The sequence below is a fragment of the Megalobrama amblycephala genome, linkage group LG21 (genome assembly GCF_018812025.1).
Source record: "Megalobrama amblycephala isolate DHTTF-2021 linkage group LG21, ASM1881202v1, whole genome shotgun sequence".
In the NCBI taxonomy this organism is placed as follows: domain Eukaryota; kingdom Metazoa; phylum Chordata; class Actinopteri; order Cypriniformes; family Xenocyprididae; genus Megalobrama; species Megalobrama amblycephala.
Genome location: NC_063064.1, coordinates 3014770 through 3035326, shown reverse-complemented (window position 1 = coordinate 3035326; position 20557 = coordinate 3014770). Strand labels below are relative to the sequence as shown.

At 38.6% G+C, this 20557-nt stretch overlaps 1 protein-coding gene across 1 annotated transcript; it reads right to left on the bottom strand.

Annotated features, from left to right (window-relative positions):
• Nucleotides 1–348: 348 nt before the first annotated feature.
• nr2f6b (nuclear receptor subfamily 2, group F, member 6b) lies at nt 349–11313 on the bottom strand. Its single transcript, XM_048172815.1, is given in 8 exon segments — nt 349–1956; nt 1958–2079; nt 5844–6006; nt 6008–6420; nt 6645–6739; nt 9460–9810; nt 9889–10042; nt 11037–11313. Coding segments are annotated over 6 exon segments (1215 nt in total). The 5' UTR covers nt 9729–9810; nt 9889–10042; nt 11037–11313; the 3' UTR covers nt 349–1803.
• Nucleotides 11314–20557: the final 9244 nt, after the last annotated feature.

Genomic DNA, 20557 nt, shown 5'->3' with positions numbered 1-20557 from the left:
TTACTTTAAAGTAAATATTAAATAACTATGTTTTAATAAAATTTTGTCATACTTTAAATAAGTAACTACACTTATTTTGATGTGTTGACTAACATACTAAAGCACATACTTGATTTGAGAATTACAAGTAACATGCAGTTGTCTGAAAACACTACATTCAGTTTGCGCTAAATTATATTTTTAAAGTATATTATTTCCATAATAAGTACTTGTACTTCTTCAAAAGGGTATGCTTTTATGAAACCTGTAAGTATAGTAAAGCGTAATGCGTAGATATCTGCAGTATCACTAATCACGGAAATACAGTATTCATAAAATTCAGATGAAAAGTTGGACCAAATATCCTTCTCTCTTTTTAGCAGTTTGTTTATTTGACGTTTTTCAATACACTTCTGAAAATGCAACGGTCTTCTTACGTAAGAGCTTATTTATTTATCATTCATTTTTTTAGTATGCAAAAATACTTGATACTTCCCACAGTCAGCAATGTAAAACTTTGTACCATTTTTCCACCCCAATGAAAAACTCACTAAATCTGTTTAAAAAGGACAAGACATGGTCTATGTTCGGAGTAGCATACTACCATACTACTCTTAATATTTCTTAGTAGGCCTAGTATGTATAGTGTGCATAGTGTGTAATACCTGGATGGCCATTTGCCAACATATGCAGTACACAACCAGAACACACTGCACAGAATATTGTATCCCACAATGCAGTGTATCATATTTATACGATAAACATGCAATATGATGAGGTCATGTGACAAAAATGTAGCATAGTACTGTTCGGAACATGTAAGGTTGCATATTTCATACTGTTTCACATAGTATTCAATATAAAGCAGTATACAGTAGTGTGCAGTTTGCAGTAGAGATGTGCCCAAGGCCTAAATCCGAATTCAGAAAGGCACGGAAAAATAGCCCCTTAAGGGGGTAGGCTTGCTGCAGTAGTTGGTTACATTACAGTAGGTACATCATGATTTTACTTATCACGTGAAGATAGTAAGGAGAGATGACTGCCAGGACGATGTCAGAGGATTTGGTGTGCAACAGATCCTGAGCATCATTGACAGACAAATTATCTTGTAAAATGTGTGGTCAGTACCGCCGCTCCCTATACATAGAGTATGTGTGAAGGCAAATTTGAAAGTAAAAAGTGAGCACACATTCAAAAGCGATTTTCGATACCCTGCATATTGATAGCATATTAAGTATACAATATAATTGAGATGGAATGCAAAAGTATTAAAATCTAATTTTTCCCATCACCATGTTAGGGGCTCTGTAGAATGTAATTTCCTTTCTGAACATATTCAGCTTCGGGCACATCCCTAGTTTGCAGTATGTTAGTATTCCATTCTAAACATAGCCATTGACTTTCACCATTGATTTTTCAAGTATATATCCCAACATTTTTATGCAGCCTGTTACAAAGATTCTTAATGTACATCTACACTAGTTCACTATGCTCTCAAAAAGAAGGTATTACAAACTCTTCTTTAAAGCTTTGGATCTGTGTCACATATCAGCTGACTTCTTCATAATCAGTCCTTGGTTTATCATTCATCTTGTCAAATGTTTTTGACAGAATTTGTTGATGCTCATGATGTGAAACATGAGGTATCCTGGTACTGGATGGCTCAATTTAACTGCATAGGAACATAATGTGTCACCCTCTTTTAGTCATACAGTATATACACAATCAACAAAACCAGCAACACTACATCTATCCACACAGTTACTGTGGAATCACGGGAGCAGCCTGAGATGGGATATGGGAACAAGTTCTCTGATTGTTCATCTACTGTCCAGGTGCGTATGGCCAGCTGATGGAGCTTCCAGAGAGCTGCATGTCCCGGATAAGCGTCTCGATTGGCGTCTTGCCTACCAGCCGCATAAAGAAAAGTTGAGAGATGAGGTTGGCGGGAACGGCTCTCAGGGCAGGCAGTCGCAAGCAGGAGTCGGCCGAAGCGCTGGGGCTGACCCGGATACTGCATGCGCTCGTACTCGGTCAGGGCCACCTGTGCTTTCTCCTGCAGGCTCTCGATGTGCGCCGGATCTGACAGCCCACATGCGTCTGCAGGAAACAGAAAGTTTACAACACTGGAAGTGAAACAACAGTACACAGCAAGCACAATGGACATTTGGAAATGTTATTTTCTCTTTTTCAAAGATGTGCTTCAGAGAAACACTTGGCATGACTGGGCCTCTTTACTTTTTATCTGCAAACAACTTCCTAGAAAACTAAAATTTGTCAGTAGACTTGCCTTTTTACAAACTAAATAGAATTTTACAGTTTGTGAAGAGTGGCATTTACTGGTGCAAAACTTGCCTTCCACTAAGGTGTTCTGAATGGGTTTTGCACATAGATATGCATTTAACTAACATGTTCTTCCATGTTTTAGCATGTTACTGTGCCCTTACTGACATGTTCTGACTGTTTTAAACATATTGCTATGTGTTAATGTGTTCTGAGAAGTTTTAGCATGTTGCTATGTTTTTACTAACATGTTCTGAGTGATTTGAGCATGTTGCAATGCCTTAACATTTTCTTTGAGTTTTAGCATGTTGCTATGCCTGTACGAGCATGTTGCAATGCCCTTACTAACATGTTCTGATTGATTTTAGCATGTTGCTATGCCCTTACTAACATGTTCTGAGCGTTATAAGCATGTTGCTATGCGTTAATGTGTTCTGAGAAGTTTTAGCATGTTCCTATGCCTTCACTAACATGTTCAGAGTGATTTTAGCATGTTGCAATGCCTGTACGAGCATGTTGCTATGCCCTTACTAACATGTTCTGATTGATTTTAGCATGTTGCTATGCCCTTACTAACATGTTCTGATTGATTTTAGCATGTTGCTATGTCTTTACTAACATGATCTGAGTGATTTTAGCATGTTGCTATGTCTTTACTAACATGATCTGAGTGATTTTAGCATGTTGCTATGCCTGTACGAGCATGTTGCTATGCCTTCACTAACATGTTCTGATTGATTTTAGCATTTTGCTGTCTTTACTAACATGTTCTGAGTGATTTTAGCATGTTGCTATGCCTGTACGAGCATGTTGCTATGCCTTCACTAACATGTTCTGATTGATTTTAGCATTTTGCTATGTCTTTACTAACATGTTCTGAGTGATTTTAGCATTTTGCTATGCGTTTTTATGTTGCTATGCCTGTACTAATGTGTTCTGAGTGGTTTAGCATGCCCTTACTAACATGTTCTGATTGATTTTAGCATGTTGCTATGCCCTCACTAACATGTTCTGATTGATTTTAGCATGTTGCTATGCCCTCACTAACATGTTCTGATTGATTTTAGCATGTTGCTATGCCCTTACTAACATGTTCTGATTGATTTTTGCATTTTGCTATGCCCTCACTAACATGTTCTGATTGATTTTAGCATGTTGCTATGCCCTTACTAACATGTTCTGAATGTTTTAAGCATGTTGCTATGCGTTAATGTGTTCTGAGAAGTTTTAGCATGTTCCTATGCCTTCACTAACATGTTCAGAGTGATTTTAGCTTGTTGCAATGCCTTAACTTTTTCTTTGAGCTTTTTAGCACGTTGCTATGCCTGTACGAGCATGTTGCTATGCCCTTACTAACATGTTCTGATTGATTTTAGCATGTTGCTATGAATTGATGTGTTCTGAGAGGTTTTAGCATATTGTTATGCCTTTACTAATGTGTTCTGAGGAGGTTTAGCATGTTCCTATGCCTTTACCAACATGTTCAGAGTGATTTTAGCATGTTGCTATGCGTTAATGTGTTCTGAGAAGTTTTAGCATGTTCCTATGCCTTCACTAACATGTTCAGAGTGATTTTAGCATGTTGTAATGCCTTAACTTTTTCTTTGAGATTTTAGCACGTTGCTATGCCTGTACGAGCATGTTGCTATGCCCTTACTAACATGTTCTGATTGATTTTAGCATGTGTTCTGATTGATTTTAGCATGTTGCTATGCCCTTACTAACATGTTCTGATTGATTTTAGCATTTGTTCTGATTGATTTAACACGTTGCTATGCCTGTACGTGCATGTTGCTATGCCCTTACTAACATGTTCTGATTGATTTTAGAATGTTGCTATGCATTAATGTGTTCTGAGAGGTTTTAGCATATTGTTATGACTTTACTAACATGTTCTGAGGAGGTTTAGCATATTGTCCTATGCCTTTACCAACATGTTCAGAGTGATTTTAGCATGTTGCTATGCGTTTTTATGTTGCTATGCCTGTACTAATGTGTTCTGAGGGGTTTAGCATGTTTCTATGCCCTTACTAACATGTTCTGAGTGTTTTAAGCATGTTGCTATGCGTTAATGTGTTCTGAGAAGTTTTAGCATGTTCCTATGCCTTCACTAACATGTTCAGAGTGATTTTAACATGTTGCTATGCGTTATCTTTTTATTTGAGGTTTTAGCATGTTGCTATGCCTGTACTAATGTGTTCTGAGGGGTTTAACATGTTGATGTGGCCTTACTAACATGTTCTGATTGATTTTAGCATGTTGCTATGCATTAATGTGTTCTGAGAGGTTTTAGCATGTTGTTATGCCTTTACTAAAGGGTTCTGATGGGTTTAACATGTTGATATGGCCTTACTAACATGTTCAGAGTGATTTTAACATGTTGCTATGCCTGTACTAACGTGTTCTGAGGAGTTTAGCATGTTGCTATGCCCTTACTGACATGTTCTGATTGATTTTCGCATGATGCTATGCATTAAGAAAGCATGTTGTTATGACTTTACTAACGTGTTCTGAGGGGTTTTAGCGTGTTCCTATGCCTTTACTAACATGTTCTGAGTGATTTTAGCATTTTGCTATGCATTAATGTGTTCTGAGAGGTTTTAGCATGTCATGTTGTTATGCATTTACTAAAGGGTTCTGAGGGGTTTAACATGTTGATATGGCCTTAGTAACATGTTCAGAGTGATTTTAGCATGTTGCTATGCCTGTACTAATGTGTTCTGAGGAGTTTAGCATGTTGCTATGCCCTTACTGACATGTTCTGATTGATTTTCGCATGATGCTATGCATTAAGAAAGCATGTTGTTATGACTTTACTAACGTGTTCTGAGGGGTTTTAGCGTGTTCCTATGCCTTTACTAACATGTTCTGAGTGATTTTAGCATGTCGCTATGCATTAATGTGTTCTGAGAAGTTTTAACATGTTGCCGTGCCTTTACTAACATGTTCTGATGGGGTTTAGCATGTTTCTATGCGTTAACCTGTTCTGAAAGGTTTAGCATTTTGCTATGTTTTTCTAATGTGTTCTGATTGATTTTAGCCTGTTATTAAGCATATCCTGTACCAACATGTTCTGACTGGTTAATGCACTATGCTGTTAAGGTGTTCTGAGTGGTTTTAGCAGATTGCTAAGCATTTACTAAGATGTTCTGAGCAGTTTTACTAATTTTCTATGTAGGTAAAAATGTTCGTAGGGGTTTTAGGCAAGTAGCTATGCAGTTTCTAGGGTGTTCAGGGGCTTTCTATGTGGTTACTTAAGTCAAAATATTTCACCCCAAAAGCCCAAGTTTCTGTGATAGTTATAGACGTGGCTATGCCTTTTGAATGTGTCTATGGGATTTTGTTCCGTCTGGCAGGCAAAAATATTTGATAACCTGCAATGTAATGGTACTCTCCTCCAAGACAATATCTGTGTACAAAGAGTGTAGGATGAGTCTCAACGAGGTAATTCAAATTTGTATCCCTGAGTATGAACAGTAGTAATAGTTAAATTAGTAGTCTAGTTAAATATTGATTTGGTGAGAATTCTACAAGAGAATTCTACTTTTGGAATACATTTTTAACATAGGTTCACCACTCACCTGGTGAGAACAGAGCGATGGCTTTCAGACAGCTGTATTCAGCAGAATCCACCTGCAGTCGTGCCAGCTTGTCCACCTGGTCCTGGAAGACCCGCACCTGGTCCATGAAGGAAACGACGCGGTCAGCGGGCATGGGGGAGGAGTGAAAACCAGCAGCTGCTAAGTAGGGGGGCCGTGTGCAGTGGCAGAGCCGATTGAGCTGCATTCAGGATGAACAGTTCACTCCAGCTGAGCCTCAGAAGGGCCACCTGCTCCGACACGGGCAGGTCAGGAAAGTATGGGATATTCCGGGCCCACTCTATGGTACTGAAGAGCAGTCGGGCTGCCAGCTCACATATATTGTCAATCCCCATGATTGAGCTGTTGGCTCCTGGGAGCTGCTGGCCACATTGGGCTCCATAGCGGCTGTTGGGGTATGGCTCTGCTCTCAGCAGCTGAGAGATGAGTTCAGACACTGGCTGACCATTGAAGAAATCAGCACCCATGCCCGGACCTCCTCCAACATCACCACCTGCTCCAACCATGGAGGCTGGGCTGATGCCTGCGTGGGAGGGAGGAATTCGACCACGCTGAACCGCTGGAAAATAAAAGAAAAACAAAACAGAGAGAAAGGAAACATCAGTATAATGATTATAAACAAATAACTCCCTATTCCAATGAGGCAAGTAACATGAATCTAATAAAGTTATGTAGGAAATTGTTTGTTCAGGACAACAGTCAGATATTTAATATAAATAAACAAGAATATGCAGAACGTTTACATTACATATATACATATTAGTCGACTACTGGTTTGCTGACCTTCTTTCCTCATACCGACCCGGAAACATTTCTTCAAACGGCAGTACTGACACTGATTACGGTGGTGCTGATCAATTTGACACTCTCTGTTCGACCTGTGAAGGTAATTTAAATACATTTGAGTCAAGATAGTACATGAGATAATGAACAATTAAGATTTAGCACTTTTCAAAAGGTAATGAGCGTTCAAATAAACAGTGAAACTGTAAATATGTGTGAACATCACTATTCACAGATTTGATTAGTTTTGTCATGTTGCATGATTAAAACAAGATAAAATCCTTAAATAAATAAAATTAAATCACATTTTCCCTGAATATTATTGAAATCTCTGCTTGGGGTACATTTACACGATTTGTTTTTCGCGTACAGACGACAACGTTGTCAAAATGGATCCACGTAAACAACTAAAAACGCTGTATTATGCATGCCAGGCCAGTAGTTGGCGATGTCACTTTGTAAAGAAACACTACACGCCAATAGACTGAACACATGTGCGTAACGTCACTGTTTTCACAATTTTGCATTTTTGTAGTTTACACAGAGATGATAATGGTATCCTTTTGAAAAACTTGCATTTTGAATCCCTATTTTAAAAGTTTGCATTTTCAGGCCCCAGTTTGTTAATGTTCAAAAGACACAAATTCTAAAGCTAATGGAAAAACACACTAATTAATACAAATATTTTGGTTGCAGGTTATAATCCAACATATAAACCTGAATGCATTGGTCATTTTTGTGAATTAATCTCTGTCCTTCATAAGCTGTCATGTGCAAAGAGCTCTCAAGTGATTCTCAGGTAAATTATCAGTCGCATAACCTTGGCACAAACGCAAAGGACCCAGTACTGTTCATTCATTCCTAAAGTTCCCATGGCAGCAGGGCTAATGTTAGATCTGCTGTAAGAGACCAATTATACACACAACATGCACAATTGTGTTTCGACAGCCATGTATATTTGTGCAACCTTCAGCTGTAATGGCTGGGAATTTTTGTGGAAATTAAATATCACATCGTGCTCAAAGCAACACAATCACTTCCAATCAAAGATATCTAATGTTTGACATTGACAGTTATGTGGAGCAGGACTTTATACCAATGAGATCATTAGTGGGCAGAGATAATCATGGCGGCGGTGCAGATATAAAACAAAAAAAACAATGCGACCAGCAAAATGTTCTGTCACGGTTGCAGTTGGTTAGGACAAAAACTCAGATTTCAGGGACAGGTGGTTAATTAACTGTTGGTCACGCTGTTGTACATTTAAACTCTGCTCAACTTTGTTGCAATTTCTGTTACACCTTTCACCTAAAAATTTAAGTTGAAAATGACTTGTCGTTGTCAGTATGAGCGCTCATCAACAAGAAAGCTCGGCAGCGACCGAAATCGCATACTTTCTTGAGTAGGTGTTTATTTTAAATAAGTAATAATTTATTAATAAAAAGTATGTTCTATATAGAATGAATATGTGTAGTATGGATGTAATCCGGATGTACTACATCCACCATGTTGTCATTGTCATGTGACCTACCAGCGACAGTTCACTGCCATTTACGCAGTGTTCATTGTATGCATACTTCAGAATCCCGGCGGAAGTATTTTTTAAAGGTCCCGTTTTTCGTGGTTTTTTGAAGCTTTGATTGTGTTTATAGTGTGCAATATAACATGTGTTCATGTTTCGCGTGTAAAAAAACACCGTATTTTTCACATAATTTACTTATCTGTATACCGCTGTTTCCACTGTCATAAAAACGGGCTGATGACTTCCTTGTTCTATGAAGTCCCTCCTTCAGAAATACGTAATGAGTTCTGATTGTGCCAGCGGTTCCTGTGTTGTGATTCGACAGCAGCTTAGTGGAAAGGTCCCGGAAAGGTCACGCCTCTTACCATAACGTGGAGATGCACGCGCTCAGTGTTATTGTAAACATGTCTTTAATTTGACCCTATCAATTTGAGCCGGAATCAGACCCGGTGATTGGACTGCGGGATGAAAATAACAGCGTTTCGACGACATGGCGACAAACACACTCTACAAACGCAACTCTTGTGTATTCCTGTGGGCGGAGGTTAGTCAAAAAACTGTTTTAGTGACGTCATTAAAGAAGGAAGTAGAGGGATGTAGTCCAAATTGGCCGTTCGATGTAGGCGATTTCTGTTAAATAAAATATCTCGCTTGGCATTGAACTTTGAGCTTTAAAATTTTACAGATTTTATTTATACTCTAACAACAACATTACACACTAACTAAAGTTTGAAACATGGGATCATGAAGAACGGGACCTTTAATGAGTCCTATGAATTCTGACATACTTCTTTTGTCACATACTGTTTTTTGCCTACTATATAGTAGGGAAGTTTGCATTTTCGGATGCAGCCCTTATATTGTTGTGTTGCATCTGGTTCGGACAAGGTGTATGTGACCTGACTGGTGAAATACAACTGTGCTTAACTAAGAAATGGTTTTATGCAATGTAAAATAAAAAAGTTTGCAGAAAACGGCCTACATCTTAACATTAGTACTTATTACTTGATTAACATGATTATTTTATTTATTCATCTCCTTTATTACAGGCTCTGATTCACATATATGTAAATGTTCACTTACATACACTAATTTAAATGTCAGTATAAGGGGTTAACAGAGTTCACAGAAAGTTCAGCCAAATTCCTTTGCTGAGCTGCATCTGGAAACTGAACCTGTGATTGGCTGTTGTGTCTGACCAATCACAAATCATTTAAGGGGAGCTGGAAAACACAAACTTGTTTGCTAAACAATGGAAGACGGTGTGATGGATAATGCATCTGTGTTTCTCACCTGCAGGTGTAGTTGAGGTTCCGTCTGATGCTCCTTTTAAAGAAACTTTTGCACCCTTCGCAGGTGAAAACACCATAGTGCTTCCCGCTGGATTTGTCTCCACACACCACACAGTCCACCACGCAGGCCTTGTCCTCCTCGCCACCTTCCACGTCGCTGTTCCCTGCCCGGGGCGAGCTTCCCTCCTCCTCCCCCCGCAGGTAACCTTTCTCACTCAGTCCATTAGCGCTGCCGTTGGGGTTGGCCCATCCCCCGCTCACCATAGCCATCTCTGTGTACACCAGCCGGAGCTGCTTGAGAAACCTTCCCGCGTCGAGAATTCAGAGCCGCCCCAGAGCGAATCCCTTTAAGCTGCAGACAGTAAGCCGAACAAGTCAGACTTGGATGAAAAACACGTTTAACAGCACTCTGAAGACCTCCAAGGCTTACCAGGCTGACATGTTACTGCTGCCAGTGTCATATCAAAATTCCGTCAGGGGAGCGATCATCCCTGTTGCTTTTCTTCATGTCCCCTAACCACAAAACCTCTGAGGATCTCAAGATCCCTTTCGATTCCCTTTCGAGTTGGACAGCTTACCTCGCCCTTTTCACAGGAAACAATAAATTGCACATAAACGCACCCAGACTTCAGGGAAAAAGACAAGCTCATCCACATGCTGCACAGCTCTGAGCATGGATAAAATGAAACGCCTTCCTTCTCAGCTAGCAGTCACTGTGACATTACACTAAGAAAACCAAGTCGACATGCCCCTAGTAACCAACAAGTTAAACCAGTTCCTTCAGTACTGAGAAACACGCCGTTGTGTTTAGAAACGTTGAGGGTATTACAGGTCAGTTGGGTAGGTTTGGCTCAGCCTGCAAGTGTATTTCAGATTGATTTGTAATCATTTCTAATCACCTAATCACAAATTAGGTTACTTAGTATCCTCCTAGATGGCGATATGATTAAAAGGAGAGCAAATACAAATTTTAGATTAAGCCTTCTGCTTCCCAGATTTTTCTGCTGAGAAGAACATCTCTCTAATCTCATAAGTGTCTTCTCCAGAGTTTCTCCAAAAGATACCAAAGTCTTTGACCTCAAACATTTCTCATGAAAATCTTCCGAGACCAAATTACCTGAGATATCAAGCATTCATTTTATAGCTTTATGAATTAATTGCACATTAAAAATGGTCTCATTTGTGTCTACTTTTACTTTTTCTAAGTAGGAGAAACATTTGAGACAAAGTTGATAACTGAGAACTCCAGTCCCCTGAGCTATGAAAGAGCAATAAAATTATCTCAACGTCATGTAATCCAACAAGAAACTGCCTCCTTCAATGAAGAGTTGATTTCCAAACAGCACAAAACCACAATGCCAAACAAGCAGACAGCAACCTGGTAATGATAAACAGAACTCAGCCCCCACCCTGCTCCTCAAGGATCAAAGTTCAAGAAAGTTCCTTGGTCTTTCTCGTTGTTAAACAACACAATCCTGAATGCTCTTTCAACTTAGTTCTCACAGTAGAGAAGGAAGCACCTTTTGGCCATGCAGAGGAAAGTCTCAGTACAAAATAGGACAGAGAGTCCTTCCGTACCTTGTGTCGTCAGTGCCGGTTCGTCCAGCCGTATGGTCTCCGAGGCCTCAGCATTTCCAGGAACTGATCCGAAGCTTTTTTAGCCGTCTGCCACTTCCCGTCCCCTGCCTTTCTCCATTCATCAGTAAATCATGAGATCCAACGGTCAGGAGAGACAGCTGACCCGAGCGTCTGTGGTGACTGGCCAACAAACCTCGTTCTGTTCTCTGTCTCTTTCTCTCTCTCTCTCTTAGTAGTGGCGGGTGAGTGAGCGTGTGTCTGTGTGTTCAGGGATTTGACACTGCTATTCAAGCCCTCTGGTTGCCATGGTGCTGCCTGCCTTATAAGGGTAATAGAGTCAAAGAGCAGTGAGTGGGCTGTAGCCACTCTACACAAACAACCAGGAATGTGTTACCACACACACGGTTAACCCCTCAAGGGATGACCATAGGTACACTTAGCATGCATCTTAGGATGGTGAAGACTTCCTAAGTGAAGATCTCAACATCAGAAGGTAATGATAAGTTGTGTTAAAATCAAATCACATGACAGAATGCAGCCAAAGATTTTCATTTTAAAGCTTGTTCGTGACCAAACTTTAGCTTGGACAGTGTCAACAAACACACGAGGATGCCCTGTATTACATCTTATTTCACCAATCATAACCTAATATTATAAAATAAATCTTTATTTAGATGTATTCTGGAAGAGCATTTTGTGCTGATCTGCTGTAAATGTTGTGTATTTATGCAGTGAAGAGCTTAGAGCTGTTTTGTTAATCTGATTTAGAGCTTTTTTAGATCACTCTCTGTGGAGGAAGCTCATGGAAATCTTTTTGTCTTCTCATCTGATTGTTTTGGCTTTTACCCTACTGAGAAAACCGTCTTAAAGCACCCAAAGCTGATTTGGCTTTATTTGGTTTAGGTTGCTCTAACTTGTTTCCAGGCGTGACCTACTGACAAAACTCTCCTAAAACCAGGAAAACAAAGTTGTAAAATGTCAGATGGTACAACCACAAAAATTTAAAAACTTTATTTTTTTAGTAGCTATATCATGTGAAGATGCTACTTGTAGTGGATCATTTATAGCCTGTACTCACAGCAGCTGAAATAATTAAACTTATCATTTTGATGGCGGATTGTAATCCAGAAAGGTTTCAAATGGCAATCATCAGTGACAACTGGAGATTCACCCGTAGTCAAAAGCAAAAGACTTCCAACTGCGGAGTTGCTACAGAAATTGAAATCTACAGGTAACGCTAATATACACTAAATACTCATAGTCACACAATGCTGATGTTGTTAACATTAACAATTTGAGAACAAAGTATAACAGTAATAACAATTTGCACGGTTTGGCGTGATCCGAGCTCGTTAGATTTAATCACCATTGGCCTAATGCTTTTTTCCTCAGTTGGTCAGAACAAAAGTGGCAGAAATGTTACTTACTTGTTCAGATGATATTTTCCGGTGAAAATCTTTATTTTGGTCATACTTCCAAGATGTAGAATCTGTGATTCTGAAGTACAAGTATCCACACCGATACGGTGACTGACACCAAACATTAGGTTTATCCGCACTGAGGAGTCGATGCACAACGCACTTAACGATAATAATTCCACATATAACTGCAATTGCAGGTTTCAGACAGAGATGGCGACAAAGAGGCAAATCTTACGGACTGCAGCTTTTAATATTTTCACCTTGGAAAAAACTTTTTGAACATACAGTAATGATTATTTCAAACTGGATCATTTTATTTCTTTTCCTTATCATGGACACTCTTAAATTACTTCTTTAAGATACAGTATATTCTTAAACAAATTGATGCTATTTCTTTTTGTATCTTTTTCCAAGTCATGTTTATTTTTTTTATCCATTTACTGATTTGTGTCCTACAAATTTCAGATGGCACCTTTTGCTCTCTTTGCTTGCTTGGCTGTGTTTTCACTCTATGTGTTTCCAGGTTTCTGGGGTTGAATTGTTGGTCTTTGATCCGGAACGCAGCCTCTCCTGAAGTCTGATTAGTCAGTATCCGTGCAGTCTTTCTTTCCAACATACAAAAGGCAATATATCTCTGATCATCATTGATCATTTACCTAGTATGGCCTGCATAAACAGGAACTTGGTGTACCTCAAGGAAGTATTTTAGCGGTAACTTTTTTTTCCATTTCTGTCAGCTTCGTTCTTTGTACAATGAACCAGAGCTGAGTCCCCATTAAAGTTGTAAAAGAGACCAGGTTTCTTGGTATCACCTTTTACAGCAAACTGTCTTTGATTCCACACATTAAATCACTTAAAAACAAACGTTTTAAAGGTTTTATCCAAAACCAAACGGGAAGCAGACAGTTCAACTCTTATGAATTTGTCCAGCTCAAAGCTGGACCATGGAAGTATCATTTATGGATCAGCCAGGAAATTATATATACGACTTTTGGATACTGGTACACCACTAAGGCATACGATTGGCTTTAGGAGCCAGTCCAAAGTTTATATATGGAAGCCAATGAACCTTCCTTGGAAATCAGGCGACTAAAGTTGGCTCTACAATCAAATTTAAAAACAAATAAGGAACAGCCTATTCAGCTTTTTTCTTTGCGAGAAAATTAAAAAATATTGAAACCATGTTACATCCATTTGGTCTACTCATTAAAACCCATCTGGAGAATAGGAAAGTGAATATAAACATTTTGGAACAAACACATTTTTGCAGAATTCCTCCATGCAAAATCTAATTGGATTTAGCAAGAAACCAAAAATCAAAACTCATCCAAATGATTATCACCAGAAATTCTTGCATATAAGAGCAATGTTCCCACAAAATACCCCAATATACACAGATGGATATAAATCTGGAAATCAAGTAACAGCAGCTTTTGCAACAAATCAACTACATCAGGGTACACGCATCCCTGACCAAAGTTCAGTTTTCACTGCAGAGGCAAATGCTGTATTATTGGCATTGAAGTTCATCGAGATTTCTTTGCAAAAGGAGCATTTTTTTTTTAAAGAAAAATAATAATAATAAATTCAAAATCATGTCAATCTATAAAAACTGATCACCCAACAACTGTTAAGATTTTAATCAAATTGTAATCTCTTGAATCAAAGAATTTTAATATTATTTTCTGCTGGGTACCTGGTCACTCAGTAATCTCTGGTAATAAGCAAACAGACAGTGCTGCCAAAAAAGGCATTATGTACAGAACCAGTAAAATTCTCTATACCTTTCACAGATCTGAGACCAACATTAAATGCATGCACCAAGAATAAATGGCAGTCAGACTGAGATGAGTGCTTAAACAAAAAATTACATTAAATAAATCTTGATGTTGGGAAAAAAAAAACATATATTCCATTTTAATAATAGCTGGGATCAAGACATTTACACATGATGCCAGATACAGTAGGACACTCACACATAATTTTTTACTATCAGGAGAAAATTCACCCAAGTGTTCATCTTGTCAGAATCCACTGACCATTAAACATTTTGCTGGACTGTAATACGTCTATCCCTTTGAGAAACTTGTTTTATTTAGAAAAAAGTTCTCTCCATGAACATAGCCATAAAAGCTGGAATGAATCCCTAGTACACGCATGCACACACATTGGAACATCCAGTCATAATTTTAGCCCTTTTAAATGAATAAGTTCAATCTTTAAATCTTATTCTGCCCTTAATTCTTTCCTGTTGTCATCTGTATTATAATATTTGAGATTACAAAGGTTTTATTCTTATCTGATTTTTTAGGAAAAAGCTTAGTTTCACCAGTGCTGTGGCCTTACAACATCAATAGCCCAGACAGTCTGAGCTCTTGGTTCAGGTGTTGAGGAATGTGGTAAGTGGGTTTAAACTTTAACCATTTAATAGGTGTAAAACCATTTGCCCAAGCAACACACACTGATCTCAGCCTCTATTAGCATCACGGTGCTCTCTGACCCATACGAGAGGTCTGTCTCCCGATGTTGCTGGACCTTTGACCTTAATAGGGAGACTGTGCGTCAGACACTGACCAGCACGCCGCAGCGGGCCGTACAGGAACATCTGCTATGGCCACAGCAGAGCACGGCAGGGCCAAGAATCAACATCCACCACCCTGAGAAAAACAGAGGAAACTGCCCTCATTTGGTGGGAAAGTCACACTTGAGCAATTGTTATTCAAATAAGTTGACCTCAGTATTGATTATGGGGTTTTTAAAGATGTCTCACACCAACTAAATATTTAGTCAAGTGTTCCTCTAAACAAAGGTGGAATAATTAAAATAATACTTGAATATGTTCCTATAGAATCTATAAAAGTATCACCTCTTCTTCAAACACTTAACTTTAGCACAAGTAAAGGCATATACTATTATTATTTAAAGATGCACTATGTACATTTTGGCACTCTAGCGGTTAATAAACAAAACTGCATGTGTCTTGAAAATAAATTACTAAAAATAAAATAAAAACAATGGATTAATTTAAAATAAAATAAATTATTTAACTTTATTCTGTACATTTCTGCAGTATTTGTATAGTTTACTCTTCAAAACTAGTATTATGTACAGTGGCCAAGAGATCTCAATGTGCTGCAACTGAAGAAAACACATACAAATAGGGAAAGAAAAAAAAAAATTAAGAAAACATCATCAGTTTGACAACACATGTGCTGCAAATACCCACAATTCAAGCAAATACTTACAACAACCAAATACTGTATTTACAACACACATACAATATTTGCAGCATGTTTCTGTATTTGGTTGTGTTGTGAGTATTTGCAGCGCATTTCTGTATTTGGTTGCGTTGTGAGTATTTGCAGTGTGTTTCTGTATTTGGTTGCGTTGTGAGTATTTGCAGTGTGTTTTTGTATTTGGTTGCATTGTGAGTATTTGCAGTTCTGTATTTGGTTGCTTTGTGAGTATTTGTAGTTCCATATTTGGTTGCTTTGTGAGTATTTGCAGTGTGTTTCTGTATTTGGTTGCTTTGTGAGTATTTGCAGTGTGTTTATGTATTTGGTTGTGTTGTGAATATTTGCAGCATGTCTCTGTATTTGGTTGCTTTGTGAGTATTTGCAGTGTGTTTATGTATTTGGTTGTGTTGTGAGTATTTGCAGCGTGTTTTTATATTTGGTTGCTTTGTGAGTATTTGCAGTGTGTTTCTGTATTTGGTTGCTTTGTGAGTATTTGTAGTTTTGTATTTTGTTGCTTTGTGTGTATTTGCAGCGTGATTCTATATTTGGTTGCTTTGTGAGTATTTGCAGTGTGTTTCTGTATTTGGTTGCTTTGTGAGTATTTGCAGTGTGTTTATGTATTTGGTTGTGTTGTGAGTATTTGCAGCGTGTTTTTATATTTGGTTGCTTTGTGAGTATTTGCAGTGTGTTTCTGTATTTGGTTGCATTGTGAGTATTTGCAGCATGTCTCTGTATTTGGTTGCTTTGTGAGTATTTGCACTGTGTTTCTGTATTTGGTTGTGTTGTGAGTATTTGCAGCGTGTTTCTATATTTGGTTGCTTTGTGAGTATTTGCAGTGTGTTTCTGTATTTGGTTGCTTTGTGAGTATTTGTAGTTTTGTATTTTGTTGCTTTGTGTGTATTTGCAGCGTGATTCTATATTTGGTTGCTTTGTGAGTATTTGCAGTGTGTTTCTGTATTTGGTTGCTTTGTGAGTATTTGCAGTTCTGTATTTGGATGCTTTGCGAATATTTGTAGTTCTGTATTTAATTGCATTGTGAGTATTTGCAGGGCATTTCTGTACTTTGTTGCGTTATGAGTACTTGCAGCGTGTTTGTGTATTTGGTTGCATTGTGAGTATTTGCAGCACATTTCTGTATTTGGTTGCATTGTGAGTTTTTGCAGCACATTTCTGTATTTGGTTGCTTTGTGAGTATTTGCAGTGTGTTTCTGTATTTGGTTGCTTTGTGAGTATTTGCAGTTCTGTATTTGATTGCTTTGTGAGTATTTGTAGTTCTGTATTTGGTTGCTTTGTGAGTATTTGCAGTGTGTTTATGTATTTGGTTGTGTTGTGAGTATTTGCAGCATGTTTCTGTATTTGGTTGCTTTGTGAGTATTTGCAGTTCTGTATTTGATTGCTTTGTGAGTATTTGTAGTTCTGTATTTGGTTGCTTTGTGAGTATTTGCAGTGTGTTTATGTATTTGGTTGTGTTGTGAGTATTTGCAGCGTGTTTCTATATTTGGTTGCTTTGTGAGTATTTGCAGATCTGTATTTGGATGCTTTGCGAATATTTGTAGTTCTGTATTTAATTGCATTATGAGTATTTGCAGCACATTTCTGTATTTGGTTGCATTGTGAGTATTTGCAGGGCATTTCTGTACTTTGTTGCGTTATGAGTACTTGCAGCGTGTTTGTGTATTTGGTTGCATTGTGAGTTTTTGCAGCACATTTCTGTATTTGGTTGCATTGTGAGTATTTGCAGCACATTTCTGTATTTGTTTGCTTTGTGAGTTTTTGCAGCACATTTCTGTATTTGGTTGCATTGTGAGTATTTGCAGCACATTTCTGTATTTGTTTGCTTTGTGAGTATTTGCAGCACATTTCTGTATTTGGTTGCATTGTGAGTATTTGCAGCACATTTCTGTATTTGTTTGCTTTGTGAGTTTTTGCAGCACATTTCTGTATTTGGTTGCATTGTGAGTATTTGCAGCACATTTCTGTATTTGATTGCTTTGTGAGTATTTGCAGCACATTTCTGTATTTGGTTGCTTTGTGAGTATTTGCAGTGTGTTTATGTATTTGGTTGTGTTGTGAGTATTTGCAGCGTGTTTCTGTATTTGGTTGCATTGTGAGTATTTGCAGCACATTTTTCTGTATTTGGTTGCATTGTGAGTATTTGCAGGGCATTTCTGTACTTTGTTGCATTATGAGTACTTGCAGCGTGTTTGTGTATTTGGTTGCATTGTGAGTATTTGCAGCACATTTCTGTATTTGGTTGCGTTGTGAGTTTTTGCAGCACATGTCAAATTGATGAAGATGTTTTCTTAAGTTGCTGATGTTTTTTCTATTTGCATGCATTTTCTTCAGATGCAGCGCGTTGAGCTCTCTTGGCTACTGTGATTACAACAATTTTTGTTTGATTTGTGTTTTTATTGTGATTAATCGCATTTGATAAATTTGATTACGAGTAGTGATGATTAGCAATATAAATAACTTGCACTAAAATACAAAACTACCATTTAGCAGCTCAGACAGGGAAAACAGGGGATTGAGAAAGAAGGAGGGAAAGAAAAAGGGTCAGCTGGGGTTATTCAATGGGCTCTAATACGCTCAATGAAGACATCTTATTGGGTAAAGGGATTACAAACCTGCTCCCTTCACTGAAGGCCCATGCTGCCTGCTTTCACCTCTAAGGTTCTTACTCTCTTAATCCGTCTCTTACTTGAAAAGGGAGTTAGGGTTTTACGTGAGATTGGTGTTTGTGTGTGGCACAGTGGTTTTGGGTCAGTTAAGGCTGCGCGCGGAGACTTCAATGTATCCAATCTAGCAATGATACAGTATGTTATTGGAAGGGTTAGTTCACCCAAGATCCACTATAAAAGTGGTCAGCATGTCCATATGAACAAGTTTTTGAAGCCATACAATAGCTGCATGTGAACAGACCAAAGTTTAAGCCACTATTGTTTAAAAGTCTTATAAGATAGAAAATATCAGTTTGGGCATTTTGCTAAATATATCCATTTCAGTTCCATTAGTGAGTTTGGAAGGAGTAGATGATTCATTTCTCCACCCTTTACTAGTCTGCAGGACATCTGAAATAAAAGAAAGAAAAAAAGAGAGAACAGAAAAACATTCACTCAGTTGATCAGGGTCAAACCTCTTTTTTATCTGAATAAGTACTGAGTGTGAGAGGTTAAGAGTGAAGAAAAGGAGGGGCAGAGGAAATGAGAGGAAAACAGAAATAGAGCACAAGAGGAAAAAGAGAGCACTGACGTCTGTGAGAAAAAGAGCATCCATCGGCCAGTCACAATTCACTCTTGCTGTTCAGGGGGAAACGTATTTAAATGTGACATGATGTTTAGGGTAAATGAGGTGACCTTAACCCTGTGGGTCAGAGCCTGCTGTGAGTGCGTGTGTGCTTTTGAAGCGGGGGTGGGGTCCTAATAACCCATCCCCCGTGCTGTGATTGACAGCTCTTGCTTTTGTGAGTTTTTTCCCAGGGATCGGTGCATCCCAAAGCTCTTAAAACATTTCACACGACACAGATGCTGCTGGATTTGTGTGACATGCTCTTCATTGACATTTCCCTTCACTTTCCATTTCATAGATTATCATATTTGAAGTTTTGGCTTTGGCTGCTTTGTATGACGTGTGTGAATTAGTTATGAATAACTAATAAATCTGTAGGTTTATGTTAAAATATGGGTAGCAATTCATTTCAATGGTCCACTTTAGACATTCTATTAACTATAAGTAACTTTGCAACATGTCAGCTAACTCTAGTTAAAGTATTTGTAGACTTTCTGCTTAATATCTGCTTAACACTTTATTTTGATGTTCCCTAACAGACACTCTACTGACTATAAATATCTTTGCAAGTACATAAATGTATTCTGCTAACCCAAACCCTAACAGCCTACTACAGTCTACTAATACTTTAATGAGAGTTGGTTGACATGTAGTTGCAAAGTTACTTGTAGTTAGAAGAATGTCTAAAGTGGACCATGGAAATAAAGTGTTACCCGCATTTTAACATGGCGTTCAGTAAGAAAACTCAATTCAGTACTCGCATGCTGTTCTGTAGGCAACTTTTTGTGCTTGCGCTCCAAGACAGAATGGGACGCAAGTAATGTTGGGGTCTAGTTTTGGTCTGGGTCTGTTTCTTGGAGTTTCTGGTCTTCTAGAATGGTTGTTAGGGTGTTCTAGGTTGGTTCTGATCCCAAAGTCTCAATGAAATTCTGGTCTGTACATACCTCAGGTCCTTCCTTTAGTCTATGGGTTTTTTTCCAACACACCACCCAGGTGAAAAATGTCTTTGATCACCACAAATTTCTTTATAGTTGTGAAGAAACAAGAACGATTATCTCATCATTCAGTATGACGTTTTTCACATCACTGAAGTGAGCAGTATATCCAGCACAGAGCTATCAGAGACAAAATTATTATCTTTACCCAAACGATCGCTAAAACTCGTATCTTCGTGTTCAGGACAGAGTCTGCATTTAACGTGACCCCATGACCCCCTTTATTCACCAGCTCCTACAACAGAGAGCAAATCCTTTAACCCCAGGGGTGTGACTCTCAACCTTTGCCACAGCTGCAGTCAGCTGGCCCGGGCAGCACTGAAAGACGAGGATCAGTGAAAAGAGAAGACAAACGTGCGAGTCAGGCTCCTGTGACCTCTCTCTCTATTGTGTGTCCCTCCCTTCCCCCGTTTCTACTGCGAGAGCGATCGTGAGGCCGAATCTTCACAGGAAGAGTGATCCGCTCTGGGAAAGGCACTCCACTTCTGGCATACACTGACCTATTTTCTGTGATCTCTGTTTTTCTGAGACTCACAAAGAAAAATGCTTTTAAATGAAAATGATTATGCAGCTGCTTTGAT